Raw genomic sequence first — 25,809 nt, 5'->3', positions numbered from 1 at the left:
CTCAGCAGCCCTCTTCTACCCAGTGACCCATCGTGGTTTGCAAATAGTTTTAAGTGCTCCGAGACCACGCACCCCTGAGGCTGGACTGCCGCCTTCAACTCTGCACACTACCATGGGCCCTGAGCAGTGAGATGTCCCCTTTAGAACAGGGGTGTCAAACCTGTTTTCACGGGGGGGCCACATCAGCTTTGAAGTTACAAAGGCTCAAATATAATGTTAGGACTGTATAAATGTAACTGCTCCTTAACAGTTAAGTGAGAGCTCGGCGCTGCCACCCGGTAGAAACAAGGTGCCAGGCCGGATAAAACAAGGTGGAGGGTGGGATTCAGCCCATGGGCCTTGCATTTGCTGCCTGTGACTTAGAAGTTTTCTTCATGTAAAGATTAGTGTAATTGGAAGAAGACTAGAAGCAGACTCATAGGCATAGTTTACATCTTCCTTGTTTTTTCTATGACGTTGCAGTGACAGTTTAAGAACCTGCCAGGGAGAAATGCCTCGAAAGCAGCAGGCAGACCCCAGCACTGGCAGGTGTTTAAGGAGCACAGTTAGTTGTGTCTCCACAGTGTATCCCAGCCTTTCAGGGAAAGAGGACTAAAGATCCCAACATGAAGAAATGTTTTAGATTTTGTTGAGTGAGCTTTTAAAAAGGCAAAGAACCGAACACTGAAATTTGTTAATAATAGTCAAGGAAAATACAACAAGAAAAAATGGCAGGTTCCACTTTTGTTCCCTCAAACACACCACACCTGACCACAAGTCAAGGTTGAAATGTAACTTTCTGGTAACGGCTCTGTGGTTTTCACATTGACCTGCAGACTTCGTAAAGTTGTCCTGTCACAGGTGGAGCTCGTAAGGCACAGCACCACTTCTTACTCACTTTCGTGTCCCACGTCCCCAGCATAGTGCTTCAAATAGATCAGATACTCAGTACAAGGGAATCTGCAGTCTCAGAACGGGACCACGGCACCCAGGTAGCTGCCTGTTACCTTCTAAGTAGTCAGGTGATTCATCTCTGAAGTGGTATTATCTACGTTCAGTTTACTTTGCTTCCTGGCTTATCCTGTTTTAGGACTTGCTCGTCTCCTCCCCTCGACCCCGTCACCTGTATCACAGGTGCGCACATCAGGCCCCTCGGGATTCTCGTGGAGAGTGCGCACCTGAGTCACTCACACAGAAAGACTCCTGGGGGGGGCTACACAGACAGTCGTGAGCAAAGGGGGTTTTCTCTCCCCCAAACCCAGGATCGATGTAAAAAATTGGGAAAATAGTTCCAAAGTCAAAGAGGTACAAGTCCACCTTTTAATTAAGCAGTTCCTCTGTTAGAATAAATGCCTGTAAGCACTCTCCAGCTGACCCTTGAACAATGTGGAAGTTAGGGACACCAACCCCCACTGTCGAAAACCTCATAGAATCCCTGACCCCCCAAGATGGGTGGCCTTCTGTTAACCAAAGCCTTACAACACAGTCAATTAACACGTATTTTGTATGTTACATGTATTATGTCCTTTGTTCTTACAGTACAGTAAGCTAGAGAAAAGAAAATGTTAAGAACATTGTCAGGAAGAGAAAATGCATTTGCAGTATTTACTGCTGGAAACCCACGTACGAGCCGACCTATGCAGCCCAAACCTGTGTTGTTCAAGGGTCAGCTGCCCACGGAACTGCCGCGGGACCGGGCCCTTCTTTACCTGAGGGTTCGCGGCCATGATCGTGTAGTTCCCGTCATCGTCCAGGGTGGAGGCCGCGGTGTGGAGGGAGCAGGTCCCGTCCGGGTCTCTCTGGATGCTGTAGTGGTCGTTCTTTGGAGAGATCTGCTTTCCATCTTTAAACCAGTAGATCTGTGAGAGGAAGCAGAGGGGCGGTGAAGGCTGCACGTGGGCTCCTGTCTGGGCGGCTGACAGACAGCACCTGTGTAGGGGCGGAGCCGCCTGGGCTTTCACGTGCTAACGTGAACCAGAACAGCTGAAGGGGAATTGATGTTTGAGTGGGAAAAGGGGGTTGCAGGCAAATTTCATTCCATTTCAGTTTTAAAAAATTATATATTCCAGAGTGGGCTTTTCATTTCTGTAGGCTTATTCCATAAATTTGCCTTGTCCTCGCTATTGTCATGTTGTTTCTTAAACTTTCTATTTCCTTAACAATTCCTTCTACCAGAAACCTAAAGACTGTAACCATCTAGGCTCAGTTTCCTATTAATTTCTCAGCTTTTGGCTCTCAGTGTCATGTGACAAGTGTAAATATGAAGTGTCATTTTCTCATGGATTTTTAAAAATTCTTTTCCCTCAAGTTCTAGGGAAAAGTGTAATGCTGTTACCGCTTTGCTGGGCTACTGAGCCATTCTAGTCTGCCTCTAGAGACGGGGCAACTCTCTACCCACATACCTGCAGGCGGAGGCCGGCGAGGCCCGCCCCGTGCTCCCGAGTGCCACATGTTCCTCTGACTGTCCTCTCTCAACAGTGTTCCCCCGCCCTCTTGGAAAGTATAGGAAGCTTTGGTTTTGTAGAGTAAAGAGCTGAAGATTTTATAATTAGTGGTAAGCATACTTTCTGTATGGTACAGAGCAAGGGGTTCATGTTCAAGCCTGGCCACTCACCAGCTCTACCTTGGGAAAGTTAATTAACTTCGCTGAGCTTAGGCCAGTCATTTGCAGTTTGGGACTAACAGTGATGACATCACATGAGTAAATGATGTAGGTATATGAAAAGCTCCTTGTCAATTATTCAGTTCTGTTTCTATTCTGTTCTGTTCTATTCTATTCTACTTTCTCAAACTATATTGCTGTTTTGCCCTTACTGATTTCCAGTGCCTCCTGAAGTTGGCCCTGAACTTACAGTCCTTCAGATATTTTACGTCATGGGTATTTAGAAAGGTAGTCTGTGTTTCTTTATCATAACATACATGAAGTATTTTGGAAGCTAAACTCTTCCTCAGAAAATACGAGTCTTAAAAAGCCATGTTTTCAGCTCACCTTTGGCTTTGGATTCCCAGTCACTTTGCATGTGAAAGTCACAGGCATTCCCTCGAAGATCTTGTAATGCTTTAGCTTCGTCTCGAAGAACGGCGCCACCCCGTTTTCCACAGGCACGTCCCCGTGTTGAACTTCATCACCTGATTCGTCCACGGGAGACCTTTCGAGCCTGTACTCGATTTCACTGATGAGTCTCTGTTCACAGCTGGAGACTTTGTATTCCTGTATCAGACAGGCAAGACCATGTTGACAGCCTCAGTCCCCTGTCCAGTACACTGTGTCCTGAGTCTCAGTCCCCTGTCCAGTAAAGCACTTAGAAGACTGAGATTTTCCCCACCTGGCCCAAAAGCAAGTCTGGGCCCACTTCCACTCCGTATGAAACAGAAAACATCTGGGAGTAACTATATGTGATATTTCAAATTATCCTCATCAACCCCCCAAAACTATGAAGATGAATTTCTCTGTTCTTTTGAGGGGAAGCAGAGAGAACAGGCAACGGCTCCATTTGCCTCAACTGTTCATAAAAATAAAGCACGACGGGGCACTGATTTCTTTCCGTGGGGAGAAAGCTGACACGGGGCGGTGCCTGGCTCCAGCAGGGCAGTAACGAGCCGCTGCAGCGGTACGCAGCGTTTTACCAAACAGATAGTGGGGAATGGCCCCGTGCCTGTTTGTTCGTTTGTTTTCGCTCGAAGCCAGCCACACAGCCTCTGGACTCTTCCTTAGCCCTGCAGCTACCAGGAGCTATTTCCCATGCTATTTTAAAGAAAAACATGATCGGCGGGCCAGTCAAAATGTTGGTTAAAAAGCAAAAGCCAAGCAAAGACCTCATCATCACCCCGCCGTGATTAAGGTGAATGCTACAGTCTCTGGTTTAGAAAGTACAACACAGTGAAGCCAAGGCCGCCCGTTACAAAGTATTAAACAAGAATGTTTCACCCAGGTTTCCTCTCAAAGACGTTACTCAACCTTTAAACAAGTTTGTTGGCTTGTGAGAAGAAATACACCACTATGAATAAAACTGCAAACAATGCATAAGTTGTTTTGTTTTGTCTAATTACTATCAATTTAATCAGTTTAAGAATTAGGACTTCTTCCTGGAAAGGTATAACAATGAGAAACTTTTCACAATTTAAAGTTCAAGTAAGTATCCACTAATAACAATCGAATTCAGGTTTGTAACGACAAGAAAAATCACATTGCAGTAATTTTGTTCATCTGATCTTAAAGGAAAATAGACACTGTCCTAGTATTTATAATTCACATATAGCAGTAAAGATAGGTACACAGATAAGCAAGGAAACATAAGAAAACAGATACAGTGCAAGACTGGAAAGAGAAGGTGAAAAGCTTAACCTTTTGACCGTCCAGAGGACTCCCTACGGAAGCATGAGGAGACTCAGTTTCCTGTAACGGCAGAGAAAAAGGAGTGAAGACTAGTCATAGAACCGGTGAGAACCCAGCACGATTCCCAGTTTCCTTTAAGTGAGATTTCTGTGGCAGCCACATTTCACACAGAAAAGCTTCTGGATCCATTGCTCAACAGACACAAGGAAGAGTTCACTTGATCCTTTAAAGTTGTTTTAAAAAACTTTCTTTACTACGGAGAGTCCATCTGGAAACCACACAGAAGCCGAGGAGATTAAAAACGGCTCACATCAAATCCATGAAGTGACTTTTTGCTGGCGATAGCAGGAGAACAGAAATAGCATTTTAGGTTTTCTGCTGGCTAGTGATTTATAACTATATAAGTGAAGGAAAATAGAGAGAGAGTTTTTTTCTGTACATACATATTTTACTTTAACTAGATACTAAAAACGTAACTGGAGGTAGTCACTAGCCATCTCAAACAGTTTTGGGGAAAATTATCCCACACAAAACTATTTTGCACGAAAGCACAGGACAGGAAAAACAAAGATATGTGAAAGGAGAATAAACTAATCAATAAGAAGATAAAAAGAACAGATATCACTGACTGAAATAGTTCTATCCGTCACTTCACACAGTGTCTGGCACACAGCATGTGCTCAATAAATAGTGATGAGATGCTGCTTTTCTTCGACCTGTCCTGTACCTCCCACAGAACTGATCCCAAGAGTAGCGTCCATAAAGAACGTGGGGAGTGGAGACACAGTAGGTGTTACTTCTCTAACGAACCCAGAGGAACGTGGTACCTGATTGGCTGTTTCCTCTTCTGGCTCCTGGATGTTAAAGACAGTCGCACTGTCCGCACCTAGTAATCGGCGAGCCATTCTTTCTTCGTATGTTAACCTCTAAACAAAGCAAATCACACAAAGTACAAAGTGAGAAAAACCAGTTATATATTGCCCCACGAAAAAGAACTGTAAAAACCCCAGCAAAGTTTGCTGTTTTCTGTTACTGCCTCCTTCTCCACCTTCAGACGTCTGTGCACAAAAGGAGTTTCTTTCTTTCCCTCGCTTCCGCTGCCCCAGCCCTCCCCTCCCCGGCTGGTCTCGATGGCCCAGTCCACTGTGGGAGATAGGCTCACTGGCCCTGAGAGCCACCAACTGATGTAACACAGATTTAAGGTGACTAAAATAAGCAACAAGGCAGAACCACATAGAAAATATGTGTCATAAAATTATCCTTCACCTCAAATGTTTAGACCAGCTGGCAGAGATGGTCCTCTCTGCTTTGTGGGGTGGGGGGGGGTCTCACCTCTAAGAACATTTTCCTAAGTTGCTGTGTAACCTGAAGGTAGGCAGATGCAGTCAAACCTTGGTTCTCAAAGGTCTTGGTTCTTGAACAATTCTGTTTTTGACCAAGTTCATGGAAAAAATGTCTCAGGTACCTAATGAAATTTCAGGTTTCGATTCTCTGCCCAACAGCCTCTCCTGCTGGTAACTTTCAGCGGGAGGCAGGTGACATCTTTCAGGCAACAAAGGAGATTTGGTTTTCAAACAGATCGCTTCTGTAACAGTTTTCCAGAATGAGTCAAGTTTGAGAACCGAGGCCCCACTGATCCACAGAGAAAGACAGCAAGTGGCTGAGGTAGCAAGAGAAGTGTGAGAGATACTTTTTGGTTCTAACATGCGAGCTTCTGCTCACAGGACGGCTTGCCCATCAAGCAAAGAAAGTGGTAATGTTTTAGCATCCGGGGACCAGCACTTTGGAATTGACCATCCTGACCATTTTCGCTAGGCCATTCTCATACCAAAGAAATGCCAACACTTTCCTTCTGTGTATTAGGCTGGTTTCTGCTCTTGAATGTTGGTCCCATCATGCCTTAGAGTTAGAGAGGTCTGAAATGAAATTTAAGAGACCATTTGCCCCATCAGGGGCATTTTAAAAACAACTATTTGATTGAAAATAGGGAATAATTAGTAAGGTACAATCTGAAAACAAGTACAGAAATTACTTCAGATAAACTTCCAAACTTCTTAATATAGATACAAATTTATTGGAAGCTCTCTAATCAGAAAAATATGTTGGGTGAATTTACAATTTCCAGTAATTGCTGGTTCCAGTCCCAGCTGAAACCAGGAATTGAAACAAGTCAAGTGCCAAACGACAAACAGTCCTCAAATTGAAATTATTCCATTTAATAAAGAAGAGGGAGTGGAGGTAGAGGGGGGTGTTTGGTGCCTGGAGTGTCTCGGTCCAGTATGTTACTATTTAAATTAATTTTCTCATGTTTCTTTAAACAAACCAATGAATTTCCAAAGTGGGTTTTAATACCTGCTCCCTTAAAAGCCCTCCTAGTGTTTGTTGATGGAGAACTGTATCGGCCCCTGGGAGGGCACTGGAGTAGTGTCCACTCAGTTCCGTATGAGCAGAAACACCCGCTGGGTGTCCAGTCCTTCCCCAGCATGCACTTCCACCAGGAGCAGCCAGTCCACCCCACCGCTCTGTCTCCGAGCACTGTGCCACGTGGATACATAAGCTTTGTCTTTGGAAGCCCAAAAGAAGTAACAGTAACATGGAACACTAGGAACAAGTTGTGTGAGGGGCCCATTTTTTGAAAAGGGAAACCTTCTGCTGCCCTTGTAAACTCTCCGACGTGGAAATCTATGGAACTTACTGTGAATGTCATTCCCTGGAAAACAGGTATTATATGTATGCTATGCAACAGATAAGTAAAAGTTTTATATACATATAATATACATGGTATGCTGTAACAGCTTACAGAAGTCTTACTTTAATCAAGAGAATTTTAGTCCACGAGGAATATTTAAACAACCAAAAAGGAAAAAAGAAATAAAACACTGGAGAGATGCCTTTCCTTACGTGGCTTGAACAAGTCCCCACAGGTACCTGTTTTAGTCTTTCAAAGGCTTTAGTTGACAGAGCCAGAGAAAGCGTCCAGAGTATGTACAGCTACACATGCAGTCGCTTATTTCAGGGAGAAGACGCGCTGTTCCCGTGAGAGGGGCGACTAAGCCAAGACCGCATCAGATGCCGGTCTTCCTGAGCTCAGGGCACGGTGCCCTCACAGTGACTGTCGGTCCGCCTGCAGCGGCCGTCCTCTGCTCCCCGCCTTTCCAACCACACGCGGTCTGTTCTCACACCTTTATTTATCAATGCTTGGTCATTAAAATTCCCAGAAAAATAATCAGAGAGCTTTCTCCCCTGAAAAAGTCTGAGAGGGACTCTTGTATTTAAGAGTCAAGCAATTTTTTTCTGGTGCTAACTCCATCCTAAAGCCACAGAAAGGCTCTTTTCCTTTACCCGGGAAATCTTACTCGCTAGACTTGCTTTTCCTGTCCCCTTAAAATATGCTGATGTGAAAAGAAAAGGGTCAGTAGAAAATGAAACAAAAAAAAACAACTGATGGGAAAATGTTTAAGTCCAGTGGAGAAAAATAAAAATATATACACACACTCACGAGCGGGGACCCCCACTCGTGAATTTATTGATAAAGTATTGTGTATTTAGCCTTGCATGTTTAAGTTCAGCCACCTTCAAAGCATACTCTCCATTCAGTCCAGTACACCAGAGCTCTGAATCTACGCTACAGTTCTGCAGCCTTCAGAATAGAATCCTTTTTCCTCTGAGTCTCAGTGTCCGGCTCTGACAAACTGCAACAAGATTGGGGAACAGCCCTCACTCGTTCAGATAACGGAGTCGGCACCTGTGATTGTCTGGTAGAACAGACCTGGATGTCAGCAGTGGTTTCCTTAGTACAGCTGCTTTTTGTGTAGCAGCGGTACATGTCATAGAATCCCAAATCTCCTCTTGGTACCTGAATTCCAATTCGCTGCCTTGGGGTGGGTGCAGATCACCCCAGAGCACAGCTTCGCCCTCCCTCCCGGCCCCCACCCCACCCAGGAATCCTTAACATCACAGCTCCTCATGTGTTCCACTCCAGACCTTAAAGTCAGCCTTTCCTCCTTCCTTGTCTCCAACCTGCTATTATGTCTTCAAGAATAGTTTCACTTTCTCCCTTTCCTCCAGATTCAAGCCACAATACTAAGAGAAACGTTGAGATTCAGGGGCAACAATGTCAATTTTGTGGACAAATCTTAAGAACCTAAGGCTTAGTGAAGTGAGGGGAGAGCTCTTTGATGTGGGGAGCTAGCATTCCAAGTTCGGGCCCCAGATATCTCAGTACCGGCTGGCCATTGTTCAGGAGGTCCTCCTTGAAGCGGAGTTTTCGTTCCAGGTCTTGAATGACAGCGTCCTTTGTGCCTTGAATCTCCTCATCAGAGGCTATTCTAGCAGTTCTGTTGGCTTTCTTCGGAAATCCCCTGCAGGACAGAAGCACAGGGCAGTGTAGTCAGTTGTCAGACATATAAACCCAAGTCAGACATTCAGGTCCAACAGAGAGTAGTACAATGTGTCAACGTGTCTCTTCCTGGGCTTTTCTTTTATGCTACGCCTCTGCCAGCTAATTACGGAATGAACCACGAAAGCTGGATTCAGTGTTCAGGTAACACTGACTGGATCCAGTCTCCAGGGGACGCTTGCACACCTCAGGGGAGTGTGCCTCAGTGGTTAGACAGAGGCCGAGGGTTGGGAAGGCCTGCACCGTGGCCCTGCGGAGGCGGCCGTGAAAAGGTGTGGTCTGTAACCATCAGTCCTAGGCTTAGAATCTGGCTTGGCCTGGTATTGGGTTTGTGACGTCAGCTAGTTTCTTAACATTTGTATGAATAGGAATAAAAATATATACTACGTCTTACTTGAGAGGATTTGAAAGAACATGTTTCTTTCCTACTTGTGTAAATTTAACTCTTTGATCCTTTGTAATCAGTTTATTCAACAGCAGTGCTTGGCCTCCTCCACATGGAAAGTAGGTTTGTTACCTTGCCTTCTAATCTAACTTGATTAGGGAAGGCCAGCGTTACGGGACAAGGTCCGTTCACACCAGCGGACCCTGGAAGATCTGCAGGTTCTGCTACATTTGGTGCACCCCGGGCCTCCTAAACCTCCCGGAGAGCCTGGGGCTCTTAGGGTAGGTGACATGCCAGAACCTTTCCTTCCAAGATCAGTGACAGTATGAGCCACGTGGGGCTAGGTGCCGGCAGTGGCGCCGGGCGCTTGATAGGGCGCAGTCCACTTCTGTTGGTGCCTAAGCAATTTGCTTCCCACTTCTCTTCCTTTCTCCCTCACAAGGCTGTGGGTAAAGATGAAGGAGAAGTGGAATGCCTGTACCATGGGCTCCTGGTCCCCCAGGAGCCATTCCTGCCTCCTGTCTACGCCCCTTCGTTTTCTTGCTGCATTTCCTCTGATATTTGTTGGGGTGGTATCTTTTTCATGTGCTTACAAAAGGTAATCCCCACTCATTTCCAAACTCAGCAGCCATTAATCTAAGTCATTTTGAGTGGTCTCAATGCCCTGGACAGTGATTAGTTTAGCCAGAGGCCTGTGATGGAGCCCTGACCAGTGAGACTGGGGAGATGGAGGAGGGAATGAGAGGGTGCAGCGCTCTGGTTAAAATTCCCCATCCCGACACACTGTACAGCACGCAGATGATGTGATATGAAATTGTGCACCTAAAACCTGTGTAATTTTGTTAACCAGCGCCACCCAATACGTTCAATAAAAAGGAAAAGGGTGTTCCCATCTATAAAAAGAAACACGTAGGAAGAGATGTCTTCCTCCTTTCAGTGGCTACCACTGTGTCCAAAGTGGTGCACTTTGTACCAAAGTGTAGTGCCAGAATCTGCTACATCTACTTCGTGACCACGAGCCCCTGATTGTTGGGGGACACCTGAGAAGCCACCACGGAACTGCCTGACCCCAGGCATGTTGTGTAAGACAATAAACTCCATGCACTCAATCAGGTAGTTGGCTGTTCTGTTACCTATAATGGAGAAATTCTGGCCAATAGCTTTTTCAGTTTCTTCCTTTCTAGTCGTTTGCTCCTGCAGTTCACATAGGATGATATCAGACATTGGTTTTAAAGAAACAAAACACTATGATCTCCTGTGCTTGTAACACACGACTAAAAGTGGTCGGTCAAAGTGTACGTTGTATCCAACTTGTAGGAGTGGATCTGGGTCATTGGGAGGTGGGGAATGAACCTGAGACATGTTCTAGCAAGAGCCATGGGAATTAGGATTTGAAACCTTAATTTGTAGTGCCGTACAACCCTCTAACAAACCTGTATACAGTTTGCCAACTTTCCTACTCCTGGCGCCTGTCCCCCTTACTCCTGTTCTTGGGACGAGAACAGGGACGAGGGTGTCGCTGGCTCTCAGGCTCTGCCTTCCTGTTCCTGCGGAGAGGAGGCCCTGACCGAGTCTGCGCTGTTGGGCACTGCACCGTGCTTGTTTGCTGCACAGCCCTTACTGTACATACGCTGTCATCCTGTGTTCCATTTCACCGCCTCCCTCTCAGCATGCCTCTTTGGTTCATCACAGTGCTTGTCAAAGAGCAGACAGCCAGAAAACATCCACAGGATGAGTGAACGCATGTACTGTCTATTCCCACTTCTGACCTCTCTGCCTTCCCTCCTCAGGCAGGAAAATTTGCACCAGAGCCATGTGAAATCAAACCACATGGAGCAAGTCAGGCTCAGAACAAGTAAAAAAAAAAAACATGATTATGGAAATAAAGTTCTTCATTGCATTTGACTACAGCCTTGCATCTGAGAACCAGAGGAGCTAGGTTTGGAAGCCACTGAAAGGCAGTATTGAAGACAGCAGGCTCATTGTGCACCGGCTTTACTGGGAACACATGGGTTCTCTGAACCTGACAGCGTGAGCTGGTTGCACAGCTGTGATGATGAGCAGCCTCAGAGGACAGGGGCGTCACTGTGCGTCCGCAGCAGGCTACACTGAGCGCTGTGTTCTCGGTGCAGGTGAGAGTGTGAGGGGCAAACAAGCGACTTCTGAGGGCACAACAGACCACATAAACTAAGAGGCAGGGAAGCTGTGTTTTTAAAAGACAGCCGCGAGTTCTCTCCAACAAGTAAACACCCGTCTATTTACTACTGAGTAAGTCCTGTTGTGTAAGCATTTCTCTGTGCACTTGGCTCTTTAGGGGACCTAAGGACACCCGTGCTAGACATTACATACAGAAGACATTCACTTCCCTTTCGGCTCCTGCTGCCCAGGTATTCTATAATTTCAGAGCACAATGAAAACTACTCTTTGATCCAGACACAGCACTGGATCACTCTATTTCTTTTAACAAGACAATTCCCTGAGCCTATGAAGATCACCAAAATTAGAAGGCCATTTACTTCTAATCCCTGTTTCCCTCTATTTTTTAAGATAGTATTTTCTCTTTACAGAGTTTAAGGCACATATATTTTCTTGATTCTGACCAATTAAAACTGAAATAAAAATCAACCGGAAGACTTCTAAATGTCTCACAGTCATCTCAAAAATATCTGTTGAGCATCTGGCTTCATTACTGCAGTCTCCACATGGTTCTGGGACTCACTGCCGTGCTGGAGTGTGTCTGTGAGCCTAGGTGATCTACCCATGACCTTGTGGTTTTCCCAGTGATGCAGTGAGAGTCATGCTATGGATACCCCCGTGGTGATGTGGAGAAGAGAGCCAAATCCTAAAGGGTGGTCCTTGACCCCAGGAGGTTACCAATCAAGTTGGAGAATAAGTGAAGGAGTGAACTACGCGGTAGCAACTGTAGGTGCAGTGGAAGGAAGAAGGAAGTGGAGGAGGATGCTGGCTACCATGACTGCTGATGACTCTCGAAAGAGGAAGTAGCCGAGGTCTGGAAAGGGGCTGGGGATGTAGACCAGCGGAGAGGGGAGAGGAAGGATTCAGAGTCAGCATGACTGGAGGCAGGGAGGTCAGGGTCTCTACTTGTATCAGTTAAATGCTGTGTGGCTTGGGCTAGTTACCTAATGGCTCTGTGCCTCGGTCTCCTCCTCTGTTCACTGTGGGTATCAGTAGCATGCCTCTCATAGCGTCATGGAAGACGACATGAGGTCCTGTGTAGATTACCTAGGCTCACAGGCTCTCTCTACATGAAAGCGAATCCCAGAGATCAGACTGGCTGAGGGCAACAGAATGAAGGCAAGTACAAAGGGTGCCAAGAACTCCTGACCGGAGTTTGCAAATATGTGGAAATACCTTCACGAATGGACTTTTCCATGCTGAATTCTGTTCTAGAAATGCAATGTTGAACCAAACCAAGTCACCATACTTACAAAAACTATATTCTACGGTGGGGAGGGTGGATGGGAGGAAGGACACATCAGGAGGTGGGCAGTGCTGTGGAGGGACAGGGCTGTGAGTAGATGGCCGCATTACTGTGGTTCATGGCCGGTCTGCAGAGCTGACGCTGCAGCTGGGGCCAGGCGACAGGAGGTGCCAGCTGTGAGGGTCTGCGGGAGAGGGTCTGGGCCGTGCAAAGCTCCTACGGCCAGAATGAGCCTGGCAGGGTCACCTGGGCATCGCGCGTCCCGAGGAAGGAGGGGTGGACGGTGCGGGTTACAGTAATTCTCCTATGGCTGCTGTTACAGAACCTAGTCCTTCTCTCCGATGGTGTCTCATTTGGACTAGTTTTAGGAAATTATGTTAAAAACTGAGTAAAGGGTTAAGAAGTTAGTATATAAAGATTAGGGTTAGAAACCAAAATGGAGTATTTGGAAGGGAGAGGCACCAGGCAAGAAAAGTACGTGTTTGAGGCAAAGCTTTGGGAACTGGGTTCATTTTTCCTATAAAACTTAATTCTCTGTTGGAGTTTAATGCAAAATGGCTGTGGTCCACTCCCCCAAATGGCACCCACTTTTGATAAATGAAGAGCAACAACTCATCAGGAGGTAAAGAGTGGTGACGGATGATGTGTACAATTAAAAAATGAAATGCTTATTCAAAGTAAACTTACCCAAACCAGCCCTCTTCACAAAAACCCGTTCTCAGAAGCAAACCTCACCCAGTAAACTATTCGGACGAGCCTCCCACACCAGACACTTCAGCATGGACACACTCAGCCCAACCCCATAGCCAACATTGCTGATCTGTTTGCTCCAGCTTCAGCAGTGAGTCACTGGCCGTTTAAAAATGATACTCATGTGGCTCGGGGTAAGAACATCTCAAGCATATACACAAGCATCTGGAAGGCAAAATCTTCCAGGTTCAATCACAAAATCCAAAGGTTTTTTTTTCCCTCCCCTTGGCTACCAAATAATCTTAAGAACACCCTCCTCTTGATATACTTCTCTAGGCCAGTGTATTTCAGAAAGCCAAATCTCCAGAGTACAGCCTTGATTTAAGGGGCCATGAGCCTCTCTAGCAAGTAGACATTTTTTAAACTACTAATAGTTCTTTGGTAGGTAGTGATATCTAATGGTAATGAAGTTCCATGCAATTCCTGAGTGAGCAAAATCATTACCATGTTGGCATTTCATTATCCCTCCTCATATTCAAGAATTTAACATAGGAATTAACACAGACCAATAGAAGAGCCCCGGGTGTACAAACAGTTCTTGCATATCGAAAGCCAAAGCTGTTAGAGTGAGCACCTTCAGCTCACTCTGAAGGAAAACATCACTTTATACTAACATTAACTTCTCTACACATTACTTTTGGGGTTTTCTAAAGAATAAACTCACACACCCGCGTGTGCCACACCCACGTGTTAACCCCATGTGACTCAGCAGAGCCCTCCAGGATGGGGCGGGTCTCTTTCTGAGCTGCTCCTGAGCTGGGCATTTCAGCAGAATTGCCACTAGTCACAGCAGACCCTGAGACCTGTCCTACCGATTCCCTGGGAATATTTGCCCAGGATTAGATGCACCTTTGTGTGGAATCCTCTAAGATACAGGACCCTAATGAGCCTGATGACAAGGCCCTGGGACAACCCTCACCCCCTCAGGCCGCTGCCTCTAGTGAGGACAGATGAGGCCCCACCTGCCCATTCATTCCTGCAGGACAAGAGAGGCAAGAACCATGAGATGATGTCTGCAAAGTCCAAGGCAGCTTTTGTCTTTTCTGTAAGTTACTGTCCAACCTCTGTCTTCACTTGAAACCTGTCTGAAGTACATCTGCATCTGTTTATAAATTTTCCTTAAGACTCATGTGGTTTTGTTTTGTTGGTCTACAGAGTCTTCTTTAATAAGAAATATCAGACACCAGATTTAGTAGAGATCAACCGGGCAAGTCATTGGCTCTTACAGACACCCCCCTTGTTTAAGCTTATTCCAGAATCCTGGGAAATGCCTTCACCTCTTGGTGCCACTCCCCTTGAATGATGACCGTGTTCCCGCCTACCTGTTCCTTATAAATCAGGGAGCAAGAGAAGGCCAGTGACATAACATCTACAGGGAGCTCAGTTACTGCAGAGTAAAAGCTCCAATCGAGACCTTGTACTTTGGACAAACACTGGCTAAAGTTGCAAACCTAAGCCCTACTCCTGTAAGAAAGGCAACGAACGAAGAGGACACAACGTGTAGCACTGTGGCTGTGTGGCGCCCCCTGGTGAGAACCGATTCCAAGAATGTCAAGGTGGGCCAAAGATACAGTGCCAGCCAGTGCCCATCTGGGTCTCGGGGGTGGAGCCGATCTGAGCTTGATACAACTGCACAGGGACCAGCAGACAGAACTTCCGTGCTGTCTTCAGGGGGCATTCCCAAAGCCTCGGATCCCCTCCGCCGCCCAGGGCTGATTTACTGCGCTGCACAGAAGAACAGGGTTACAGCAGTGGAAGCTGTAAAACTATCAGCAGTTGTGAGGGGAGTAGAATACATTAATTTTATAAAAGTGCAAACAGATTTCTTTCTAAGGCATGTTCTCCTCGCTGCCTCCATCTGAAAGATTTAGTCACCTTCACATTTGTGTCTGTCAGCAGCTCTGAGAAGGGCAGTATTTTCTCTGCTAGCGACCCCAGTGACCTTGGGGAAGAAGGTAGCAGTCTGAAGAAAGAAAGGGACTAGAGGGACTCCACGTGCAGAAGTTCCCCAAACCACAGTGGACCATCAGCTGAACGCTGCTGCTGCTTCCAGGCTCCTCACTGTCCTCTGTCTTCTGGACTGTGCTTTCCCACTGGCACCCATCCGCCTCTGTGCCCTGCCTTGACCTCTGCTACCCAGACCTTCGAGAAGCAGAAACTGATCTCCAGACTATTTAGAAAGTTAGTAAATAATCAGCCGTTAGCCCGGAGAAGGCTAAACATGCAAAGTAATTAAAACAGCTAGTATGCAACTGATGATTAAGAGAACATCCCTGAATACCATATGATCTCACCTTTAACAGGAAGCTAAACAACAATACAAACAAGCAAGCAGAAAAAAAAAAACAAAGACACTGAAATAGAGAACAAGGGGACAGTGACCAGAGGGGAGAAGGAAGGGAAGTTAAGGGGAAAAAGGGGAGGGATTTGGAGGAACAAATAGGAAGGACACAGGGACGAGAACTAAGGGGGGTGGAAATGGGAGGGAGGTGGGGAGCAAGGGGCGGGGGGGGCTGGGATGGGAGAAATAGACAAAAAACTGTACTTGAAAAATAACTAAATAAAACTAATTTAAAAAAAAAAGAAAAAGAAAACATCCCTGAAATTTACACTTAAGATTTTGTGAAACAGGCAGGCAAAAAAAAACAACACAAAAACCCCCAAAACACCAGAACTAATGTATTTGTACTTCACCGAATCATGTATCATCAATCTATTTACTGGAACTTGACACATACGGCAGAAATCGTCCAATTAGAGAAATAACAGAAGTGAAACTAAATTTGCTGTCAAATTAACCACAAGTAACCAGTGGAATATAAATGAAAGTAATTTAAAAGATTCATTTGACAAGAGTTTGGCAAGTTCAAGGATGCCAATTAGGCATGGAAGCCCTGAAAGGGGCACTCGGTCTGTGGCAAATTATGTGGATTATTATGAAGGATAAATAGCTACCTTTTTAGTTTGTTTAATTCAGAATGCAGGTGAGGGATCCCACATTATGCCAGAGGAAAAAATGTTCTAAAAGTTGCATGTATCAAACCCAGAGAAAGAATTCAATAGTGAGATTCAGAAATAGGAAAATTTCTTGGAGACAAAGGGTAGCCATACACTGATGGCTGATTAGGCCGGCACAGAGCTAAAGATCTGCTGCCTGGTGTTGGCACTCATCTCTGGTGTCACAGCACCTCATCATCTCTGGGCACAGTGTGTAAAGCCACAGAGGCAGCACAGCTCCATGAACTTTAAAGAAATGGCAGGAGCTACTGAACTCTTGTGTCAACCATTATAAAATATTTTGACCCCATACAATGAGTAGCTGTGATAGATACTGATAAGAAGCAAGTGTTTGTATTACTGGAAGTGATCTTTTAAAACTGCGTATCTTCAGAGAATTTCAAAGCCCAAGGTCAGAATAAACCCCTGTTTTCACTGAGCATGATAGAAGGCATGGGCACCCAATGCCTTCGATATTCCAATCTTTGAACAAACCCTATGTGTGTAATATTACACTATTTGTCTCTCTGGAAAGCACAATTTGGTACCACTTCATAGGAAGACAGGATAAAGTATCATGCAACAAACTCCCACTTTTTGAGGCCAAGTGTCTTTGTAGCGACTTAATGCTTCATTTCCTACCAGCCAAATAAAAACTGAGAGAAGTAGGGGCGAAAGAGAAAGGTTTTTTTCAGGCAATTTGACTGACTCAACTTTCAAGAGAAGCTCATTATCACATCATTACTATAGAGACCCCGCCTTTATTCCATTAACTTATGTATCCATTGGACTGAACTTTTTCCAATAAAGATTTGAGAAGACGCCAGATTTCAAACTTAGAGTTCATGTACTCCACATTTAGAAAGTGCCTCAGAAAAAACCACATTGCCAACTGAAGCTGCTTGACACACCTTGTCAAAGCCAGGCATTGCAAGTACTCATTCTAAGGTGGCATTAGTACATCCCAGAATGGGAAACTCTTCCACATAAGTGAAAATGACCTGAATTCTAAGGGCTTCTCATTTTCAGTCCTCGGTAGGGTTTCCATCTTTTCTCTCTGAACAATACCGGGGTTCCAGCGAACTCGGAAGCAGAACTTCAGCAGGAAGAGTTGAGATACGGGAAGTGGCCTGACCTCTGCTAGCCAGCACTCCTCAGTCAGGCGAGTGTGTGCTAGCTCACCCACAGCTTGCTCTGCAATGGGCATCTGCCGAACACCTGTACGGCATCATGTTTGAAGGCATTATTGTACTTTTGTAGAGAGCACCTTATTTATCCTCAGATTTTCTACTTAAAGATTTCGGAGGACTGTGCATCATCACTGTGACATAAGGAAAGGCAGGGACTAAAGAACATGAAATAGGGTCCCTGTCACGTCCCAAGAGATCGCTGTTGGCTGGGCACAGAACTGGCACCGTTTCCTCACTAGATTGCACATGCCTTCACTTACTTGGGTAAACAACATAAAGATGTTTACATGTTTTTCCCCCTCCAATCAATCACTACATAAATGTAAAGGCTTCTTAATTCTGGTAGTTTAGATAAAAAACATTAAGTGTGCCCTGGCTGTTGTCGCTCAGTGAAAATGAGCACTGGCCTGTGAACCAAAGGATTGCTGGTTCAATTCCCAGTCAGGGCACATGGCTGGGTTTCGGGCCAAGTCCCCAGTAGGGGGCAGTCAAGAGGCAACCACATACTGGTATTTCCCTTCCTTTCTATTCCCTCCCTTCCAGTCTCTAAAACTAAATAAATTCTTTAAAAAACTAAGTGTATACTTAACGACCAAGCCCTAGCCCTGCTACTTCTATTTTAATACTGATCTGAAATGGAATTGGATCAGACATGTATGGATTCAAATTTCATCTTGGTGGCTCTGTGACCCCAGGCGAATTGTTTAACTACTAGAATCTCCCCTTGTAGGTGAGGCAGTCGTGTCTCTTAGAAGTGTGTCAAATGGGAGAACAGTGAATTGCTTAGCACTCTGCTCAATGGTAGCTGACGCCACTCTCATCAAAATTAAGAGCATTGCTTAGATTTGGGGTAGTTCCTGAGAAAATCTTGCATTATTTAATGCAGAAGAAAAAGTGTAGATTGTAATAATGGTAAGACAGCTATGCAAGAACAGCTTGATAAAGTTGCTGAGATAACGAATTTGAAATGAGGATGAAGGGAAGCGTGTAAAAATGTTACAATGGTACCCCTGGGCTGCAGGTACTTTGAAGGGTGTGTGCAGAGGAGGCAAAGGGGCCTTAGGTCGGGAGGGGCTGAGGCTGTCACTCACGCGGGGGTGACGCCCTTGGGCAGGCCCAGGGCGTTGACCGCAACGGGTGGCGGCTGCGAGGGCAGCAAGGCGCTGAGGAAGGCTGCTGGCGTCTGGCTGTGGCCGAAGCGGGCCGCGGGGGAGGCGCAGTTGGAGGCCGGGGCTGAGCTCGGCAGAGGTGGTGGTGGAGGTGGCAGCGGAAACACGTCTGGCACCGGGAAGGCCGCAGTGGGGCTGAAGACTGGGGGCGGCGGTGGTGGGGGTGATGGCGAGGATGAACCCCATGGGGCCTCGGCCTCCGAGCCAAAGGGCTGCATGAAGGGGGGTGCAGCTGAGCGACCAAAATGCTTCGGAGTTGGCGACATGGGCGATGGGAGGCTGGAGGAGCTGGGGCTGGAGGCCGGCGTGCCGTGGCTGGACGCTGGGCCCAGGTTCTGCGCGGCGATGAACTGCTTGGGGCGCGCGTAGTTGAAGGAGCCGGAGGACTGCATGGTGGGGGCGGCTCGGGAGGCGAGCGCGCTCATGGGCTCTGGGGCCGCCGGCGACACGCAGGCCGCGAGCTCCGGGAAGGCGGGTGGCGGCGGGAAGGGTGGCGAGGGCGGCGCGCTGCGCGGGGCACCAGTCGCGGGGTGCCGGGCGTTGGCCTCCTGCTCCAGGCGGATCTGGTTCTGCAGTTGCTGGATTTTCAGAGGGTCCCTGCGGAGAGAGAAAAGCGACACCTTCAGAGAGGGAACTAGAAGGAACGTCCATTTGGTGCAGCGAGGTTAGGCTGTGACCATGACTTCCCACGCCTGCGAACAGGCTCCATGCTGTACCTGGCGAATAAGGCACAAGGGTGAACCCTGAAGTGTGCTGTTGTCTGCAGTTAATTCCGGACAAAGCACTGGGTCAATTTTGTGTGATCTGTGAGCTCCATCCACTTTCCCCTAAGATGGTCCAAACCGGTTCACAAACTGTTGGAGAGCTCTTCATTTTCATGGAATCAGAAGTATTAAAACAAAACTTTGGACATGTGTCTTTTCATTCGTAGCCAATTTTTGGAAAGAGAAGTCTATCAGAATGAGATTGTTAAAGAAAAAACACTTGATTTATTTTTGGCAGGTTTAGGTTAGTCCAGTTTGCCTACTTGAGTGCGCGGTCCATCAACTTGGCCCTCAGCAAACACCACAGGCTGATTTTAGAGGAATGATCCACTTTAATTTTTGCATTCCCCCCATACACAAAATTTACTATACTTGAAATTTTAGTCATAACCTAAAATGCCAATTTTTATACAAATCTTAATAAATACTGATACGTATATTTAGTGCCATATCCAAAACACATGCAAATAATATCTTTAATATGTAGGTGTTTAATAAGCAATAACAAATTTTAATTTATAACAATGCAGTTTTAATTCCCAACGTATTTTTCCATTGAGAAGAGATTGGATTTTAATTTTTACATTAAATTTGTAAATTAATTTTTGAATTTTTAATTTTCACAGTTAGCTAAAAATCTTACTCTATTTTACTCAGAAGCTTTCCTTTTTAACTGAATTGTACATCCAAGATGCTCTCCTTTATTCGGGGCAGGCAGTGACCAAAGGCTGTCTGTCAAAAGAACCTTCAACAGCAGGTGGCACTATAACAAGCAGATGGAACAGGACCAGTTCCATGAATAGGCAAAGCTATGCTCCCAACTTGAAACCCTTAAAAACACATAAAAAACTCAAAATCTTCCTTATCCACAAGTATTTAATCTTCAAAATCAAGCTTTCATAAACTCAAAGCAATAACAAGAATTGAAGCTGCTGGTAAGGTAAAAAAAAAACCATTTAGATCTGTTATCACATAATATCATTAGATGTGATAACTACAAAAAAGTTCTAAATTCCTTCCTTTGTCTTCTATTTGCTTTCATAATTATCCAGTAAAGTGATTATACTCAAATCCAAGGAGAGAGAGCAAGGGACACTTTTTGGGCAGCTGAAAAGTATAGAGAGAAGATAGTTCTCTGTGCTTAATCTGTGCAGAGACTCCAAGGTTCCAATACCAGAGAACTCTGTGGGGTGCTATGGAACCGACTCCTGGCATTTTAAAGCGTGCCCGCCGCTGCCAGGATTCACCAGGATGCCCAAGTTCCAGATGGCTGTGTGGTTTGGGTAGGCTGTCTTGTCCACGTGTTCCTGCTGCGCTCCTGTTTGGAACTGGCCCAAGAATAGAACTCATGAAAACCACCCACCAGCTGTAAAACCCACCATCCAGCACTCTCGTCCGAATCCCCTGTGCCCCTTTCTGATCTCCCTGCCTTTACTGCCTCCTTTTTATTTCCTAGCTATGGCAAAATGCATGCTATTCCTGGAATGTTCATCACCATTCACCTGCCCTGTGCACCTGGGCTGGGAATGGTCCACGTGGTCCTCCTCAAAGCCACTGCACCCCAACTCTGGGCCATCCCGAGCTCGCAGTGGCCAGAGCCTCAGCTGTGTTTGACGGTATTTTAAGCTTGGTTTGGCGTCAGCAAATAGCTGTGTAACAGCTCTGGCGAGGCTGCTACAAACATTGTACGGTATCGTCGCCTGCATGTTGGGTGAGGAGCCTTCTACCCCAGACTAGGGCGTGGTTCCCAAGAAGCCAGTCTTGGAGGAAGGGAGGGCAGGAGAGCCCAGACCACCACGGCGCTGGTCCTGAGTTTCTCTAGGGGCTCCAGCCTTCTTTCTCATTTAGGCATTAAAAAGAACCACCAAGTTTGGTAACCCAAATGGGTTCAAAGCAGCCATGATGCTACTTTAGTAATAAGTGACAGTTCAAGAAATTATTAATGTAGCATTTCACAAGAAATGAATAGGAGGACTCGCATCCTAGAGTTGTGGCTACTACTACACATTGCACTGAGGAACCCTGCGGGGTTGGTTTCCACTCTCTCCCATTTTGCACTGGGTGAGGAATAGGATATTCAGGGGACTGGAGGGTGGGGGAGGGGAGAGCAAAACAGTTGTTTTGAATCTCAAGTGTCTGACTTGATTTGTGTACAAATCATTTAAAAAATACTTGAATTAAATGGATCTGACACTTACGTTCTGAGATGATGATGTGTACAATTTTAAGTCACTTGCTCAGTCCTCATTAAGGTTTTTTTTTTGTAAAAGTTGTTTTTCACCAAGATGAAAAGGCAAAGGGGATGACAGGTACCAGAAAGGGAAGATTACCTGTGGCCTTTGGAAATTACTTAAAAGTTACTCATTATAACAACTCTCATTGAGAATTTGGCTTTTCTGGTTTCCTAATTTTTCCTGCTGCCCTGTTCTCTGAAAATAAAAATAAAATGAAACAGAACTGAACCTCTTGGACATACTGTGTGAAGGTTGAAAATTTGGGGTAAGAGTGCTAGACGGCCTACTCGCACCTGCAACACTTTGAGTAGCACAAAGTCTTCGGTTTTGCACACCTATTCCACCAAACCCTGCCCGGCCTTTTCCCCTGTCCCACCACGCCCGTAATTCAGAGGGCTAAGGAAGTCCCCACGCTTGGCCCTCCTTCAGTTCTAGGGCTTTCAGTACTTAAGGAAATGCGGTGTCTAGATTTATTATTTTTTTTGGTCATGCACCTGTCACGGTCTGTTTACAAATGGGAAAGGAATTTTAAGTCACTAGCAAGTTACCTGTCTAAGCAAGGTTAGACCAGTCCGTCCCTGGCTCCTTTCCCTACACCAGACATGTCAACATAAAAGAACCCTGACCTAGTACTAGACTTACTGGGAGGGGCACTTTGTACGTTGCTGGTATATAAATGTCTAACCACAATGCTGTACACCTGAAATAAATAATGTAATATTACAAGGAAACTGTAATTGGAAAGAAAATTAAAAAGAAGTACAAAAGAGCCCCGGCCTTCAGAATGATTGATTAAAAAACCTGTGGTCATCTGTCCCATCTTTCCAGGATTTAACTTGCCTGCCTCCCTGCAGCCATAGCAACCAGGCCCTGTAGGGTCTGAATCATCAGTGAAGGTTTGAAGTATTTACATATTTAAGAATGTATTTAAGAATCTCTGACTTGAACTTGATTCTTTTTAAGGTGAGATCTTGGCAGCTCAGGACAGGAGTATGTAAATACTCACTCAGTGGATTCTCCTCCTACCTCACAGAAAATCGAGACCTCCGCCTCCCCCTGCCGCCCCACAGTGGATTGGGTGCAGCTTTGAATGAGAACAGTGTTACAGACAGTCAGATGAGGCCAGGATTCGGGTTGAACCTGATTTACTCTCCAGCTCATTGATCTCTCCTGCCACTAGACGAAAGCAGGGGAAGGCGAGCAGCCGTGTGGTCCAGGAGGAAGAGGCGAGACTCGCAGGTGGATGGTACCGGCTTGGACCACGACTCCGCCGGCTCCTAACCCTGGGGGGTTGTGAGGGGTCAATAAGCACAGTGCCTGGTGCGGAGTTGAACTCAACAAATGTTCCATGGCCGCAGAGAACAAGCCGTCCATTCTGGTTACTCTACAAAACAGAGATTTCAGAAAATAGACATGATATTCTACTTACTTCAGGGGATCTTCCTCTTCATCTGTCTCCCTGCAAGTAGCTGGCAAGGACAACAGCAGTGGCACACGGGGACACGGGGAAGTGGAGGTGATGGGTGAGTGGCCAGACCAGCTAAGACAGCCAGTCTCAGCTGCTGCTCCTCACCCTCCCGCCCACACAGCTGTAGTGGGGGCGGCAGATGAGGGACAGCACTTATCATCTTCCTGCCACTGGACTGACGCATGCACAACCCCCGGGTGGGGGTGGGGTGGTATTATCCCCATTTTCTAAATTCCTCTTAGATTAGTGAGGTCAAGTAACCTGCCTAAGGGCAGAAATCAGAGGTGAAGGGTGGCTGGTTGGCTCCAAAACCTCAGCTACATCATTCTCTCCGAAGCGCTCAGTAAAGAAAAAAGGTCTTATTAGACTGTTAGTCATTGTTACTGCATATCACATTTTCTCTGGGGAACGCCAGCCCAGCTCAAAATAAAGGATGTGAAAGTAAACTTCTGGAAAACAACTTTTCTGTAAATGGGTAATTCCCAGCGTGTCTCTCTGGAGCAATGTCTGCATGGCAAGGAGTAATTTTTCCCCTGCTTGTACAAATAGAGATGGAATATTTATAACTGTCTGGAGAAACTCTTGGGATCATGGAGCTGGAAAACATTTCTGCTTTCAGAGTAAATATGCCATTGCTCTCTATATTTTCTAACCTTCTTTATTGTGTCATGCAGAAGCCACTGCATGCTGCAACACTGCACCCTCTGAAGCAGGGGCTCCCCTGGTCCTGCTGCTCACGGCACTTTGAAGGCAGGGACCGGGACGTGCCAGCATCCTCAGGACACCACATGGCAAGCAGCCGCAACACCCAACCCCACACTGGATATGGCGGACACATCCATCACTGTCAGTGGCGACACCGATGCTGATTTCTGGCTGCGATTTCTATACCCTGCTGGTTCCTCAGACACAGTCAGCAGGGCAGGCCTGTACCAGGAAGCCCGTATGGACTGGGGGGATTCGAGGACGTTTCAAATGATGGTCATCATGTAAATCAATAAACTGTGTGTTCCCACAACACATTCTCCTCTGGCTGGGATTAGCTCAGGATCTTATGTATGAGAGAGCTCAAAATATTAATTCTGAGAACTTATAAAAGGGAGAATATGAAACTCCTACAAGGGTTTCAGTTCTGGGTGTACTCACTAAAGTTCCATCTCTGACTTTATTACATTCGTACTTCAGTTGTCTAGTTTTTCTTCCGTTGCTCATTTCTTACTCGAGGAAGACTCGTGTATGTCTTCATGTCAGAGAATCCGGGTCCACTCGGTGAGGGTCAGCATCTAAGAACTTGCTTGGTTCAGAACTACATTATCATTGCCCCTCAGTAAAAGCTATATAAGTCATGACCTTGAGAAGTCATTTACACAATAAAAATAGGTTAGCATGAGCCAAATGAAAGCATATTACATTGGGTTTATGGGAGGTTGTAGTACAAAAATAACTGAATTTAAATACATTCCCTATAAGGGTGGGAGAGGGTAGTGGTAGACTGGGATTTTCTACAAAGTATCATAAACATAAGAATGTACAAATCCAATTAAAATGGACCACTTTGGAAATGTGTGGTTAACGTGTATTGCAAAACGACATAGGTTTCTTTATAAAAGACCACTTCTTTGATCTTGAATTCATTCTAAGCCTTTTGTAAGTCATGCTGACTCTAGGCAGAGCCAGGACTGAATGCAATTAATTACATGGGGGGGGGGGTCAAGGAAGAAGCGACCTGCATGAAATGAGCCCACACCTTGAGTCTCTTTCAGAAGGAAGACTCATCTTTTCCACTTAGAGAAGGAACTGCACTGGGCTCTCCTGCGGAAAAACAGTAGTTCTTTATGTCCTGTACATAAAGCCGACCTCTATTACAAGTCATCACACGCCCCGTGAGAAACAGAGGGCGCCGCTGCTGACTGACTCAGAATTCTCCTTGGAAAGTCTCCGGAATATCAAAGGATGGCTGTGTCTCTCATGTGGCCCAAGGACTAAGGACTGAGAGGTTGGGATGTGGTGTTCTGATAAAGGTCAACACCAGCACAAGTGCGTTACAACTTGAACCCCACAGCCGACTTCCCAGATGCACAGGGCTCTCCTTTCGGAGGTGTGTGCACAGAGCCAGCTCCTCCAGGCTAAGCAGTCACCTGGCTTCCCGAAGGCTGCAGCACGTGGTCCGAAGCACTCACAGCCCCACCAGAAGAAAAGGATGTGTATCTCAACACAAATTGGCTGTGATAAGGGGTAGGCTTTGATGGTGTTTACAGTCTTGATAAGCCTGGTGAAGCCCAGTGACATTCAGCCTTTGCCTTTTCCGGGGCGGGGGCGGGGGGATGGGGGTGGGGTGAGGAGGAATGTGAGGTCAGGTTCTAAAAGCATCAACTCCACATCACAGTTAGATGCCTTAAATAACTTTCATTTCGATTGCCACACAGGCCAGTGAAAACCGCAGGGAGATATTAGCGGCTGATTCTTATAAAGACTCTGCTGATATAATGGACAGGAAAAGGAATTAATATGGTCTATTGCCAATTGAAAATGTTTGGTATTAATTCTTAACATAAACAAAGTACATTTTAAAAGAAAATCTGCTCTCTGACCTTTTCTGTCAGTGCTTGAGGCAAAATCAGTGATCTCATTTCTAGCTAAAACACCAAAGAAAAGCCGCCTGGGAGATGGGTGTTGAGAAACTTCAGGACTTATGC

General features: G+C 46.0%; 2 protein-coding genes across 5 annotated transcripts in view; one reads left to right on the top strand and one right to left on the bottom strand.

Annotated features, from left to right (window-relative positions):
• CBR4 (carbonyl reductase 4) overlaps nt 1–25,401 on the top strand; it is a 91,083-nt gene extending 65,682 nt beyond the window's left edge. Inside the window, exon 5 of the mRNA XM_053658072.1 lies at nt 23,788–25,401. Coding sequence (XP_053514047.1) covers nt 23,788–23,861 — 74 coding nt within the window. The 3' untranslated portion in view covers nt 23,862–25,401. The remainder of the gene's footprint in view (nt 1–23,787) is intronic.
• The window catches only part of PALLD (palladin, cytoskeletal associated protein), a 356,788-nt gene that overhangs the window by 23,192 nt on the left and 307,787 nt on the right, over nt 1–25,809 (bottom strand). For 2 of the 4 annotated variants that reach the window (XM_053658067.1, XM_053658069.1), the window contains exons 11-16: nt 18,570–19,244; nt 8,541–8,676; nt 5,143–5,241; nt 4,325–4,375; nt 2,969–3,190; nt 1,689–1,838 (exon numbers count right to left, since the gene is read on the bottom strand). In XM_053658067.1, coding sequence (XP_053514042.1) covers nt 1,689–1,838; nt 2,969–3,190; nt 4,325–4,375; nt 5,143–5,241; nt 8,541–8,676; nt 18,570–19,244 — 1,333 coding nt within the window. Of the gene's footprint in view, nt 1–1,688; nt 1,839–2,968; nt 3,191–4,324; nt 4,376–5,142; nt 5,242–8,540; nt 8,677–18,569; nt 19,245–23,074; nt 23,174–25,809 lie in introns of those variants that run through there. The other 2 variants (XM_053658070.1, XM_053658068.1) reach the window with 2 other exon arrangements.

Source organism: Artibeus jamaicensis, unplaced genomic scaffold (genome assembly GCF_021234435.1).
Source record: "Artibeus jamaicensis isolate MK-2021 breed Jamaican fruit bat unplaced genomic scaffold, CSHL_Jam_final scaffold_537, whole genome shotgun sequence".
Classification (NCBI taxonomy): domain Eukaryota; kingdom Metazoa; phylum Chordata; class Mammalia; order Chiroptera; family Phyllostomidae; genus Artibeus; species Artibeus jamaicensis.
The sequence above is the reverse complement of the archived record's forward strand: the minus strand, read 5'-3'. Positions and strand labels throughout refer to the sequence as shown.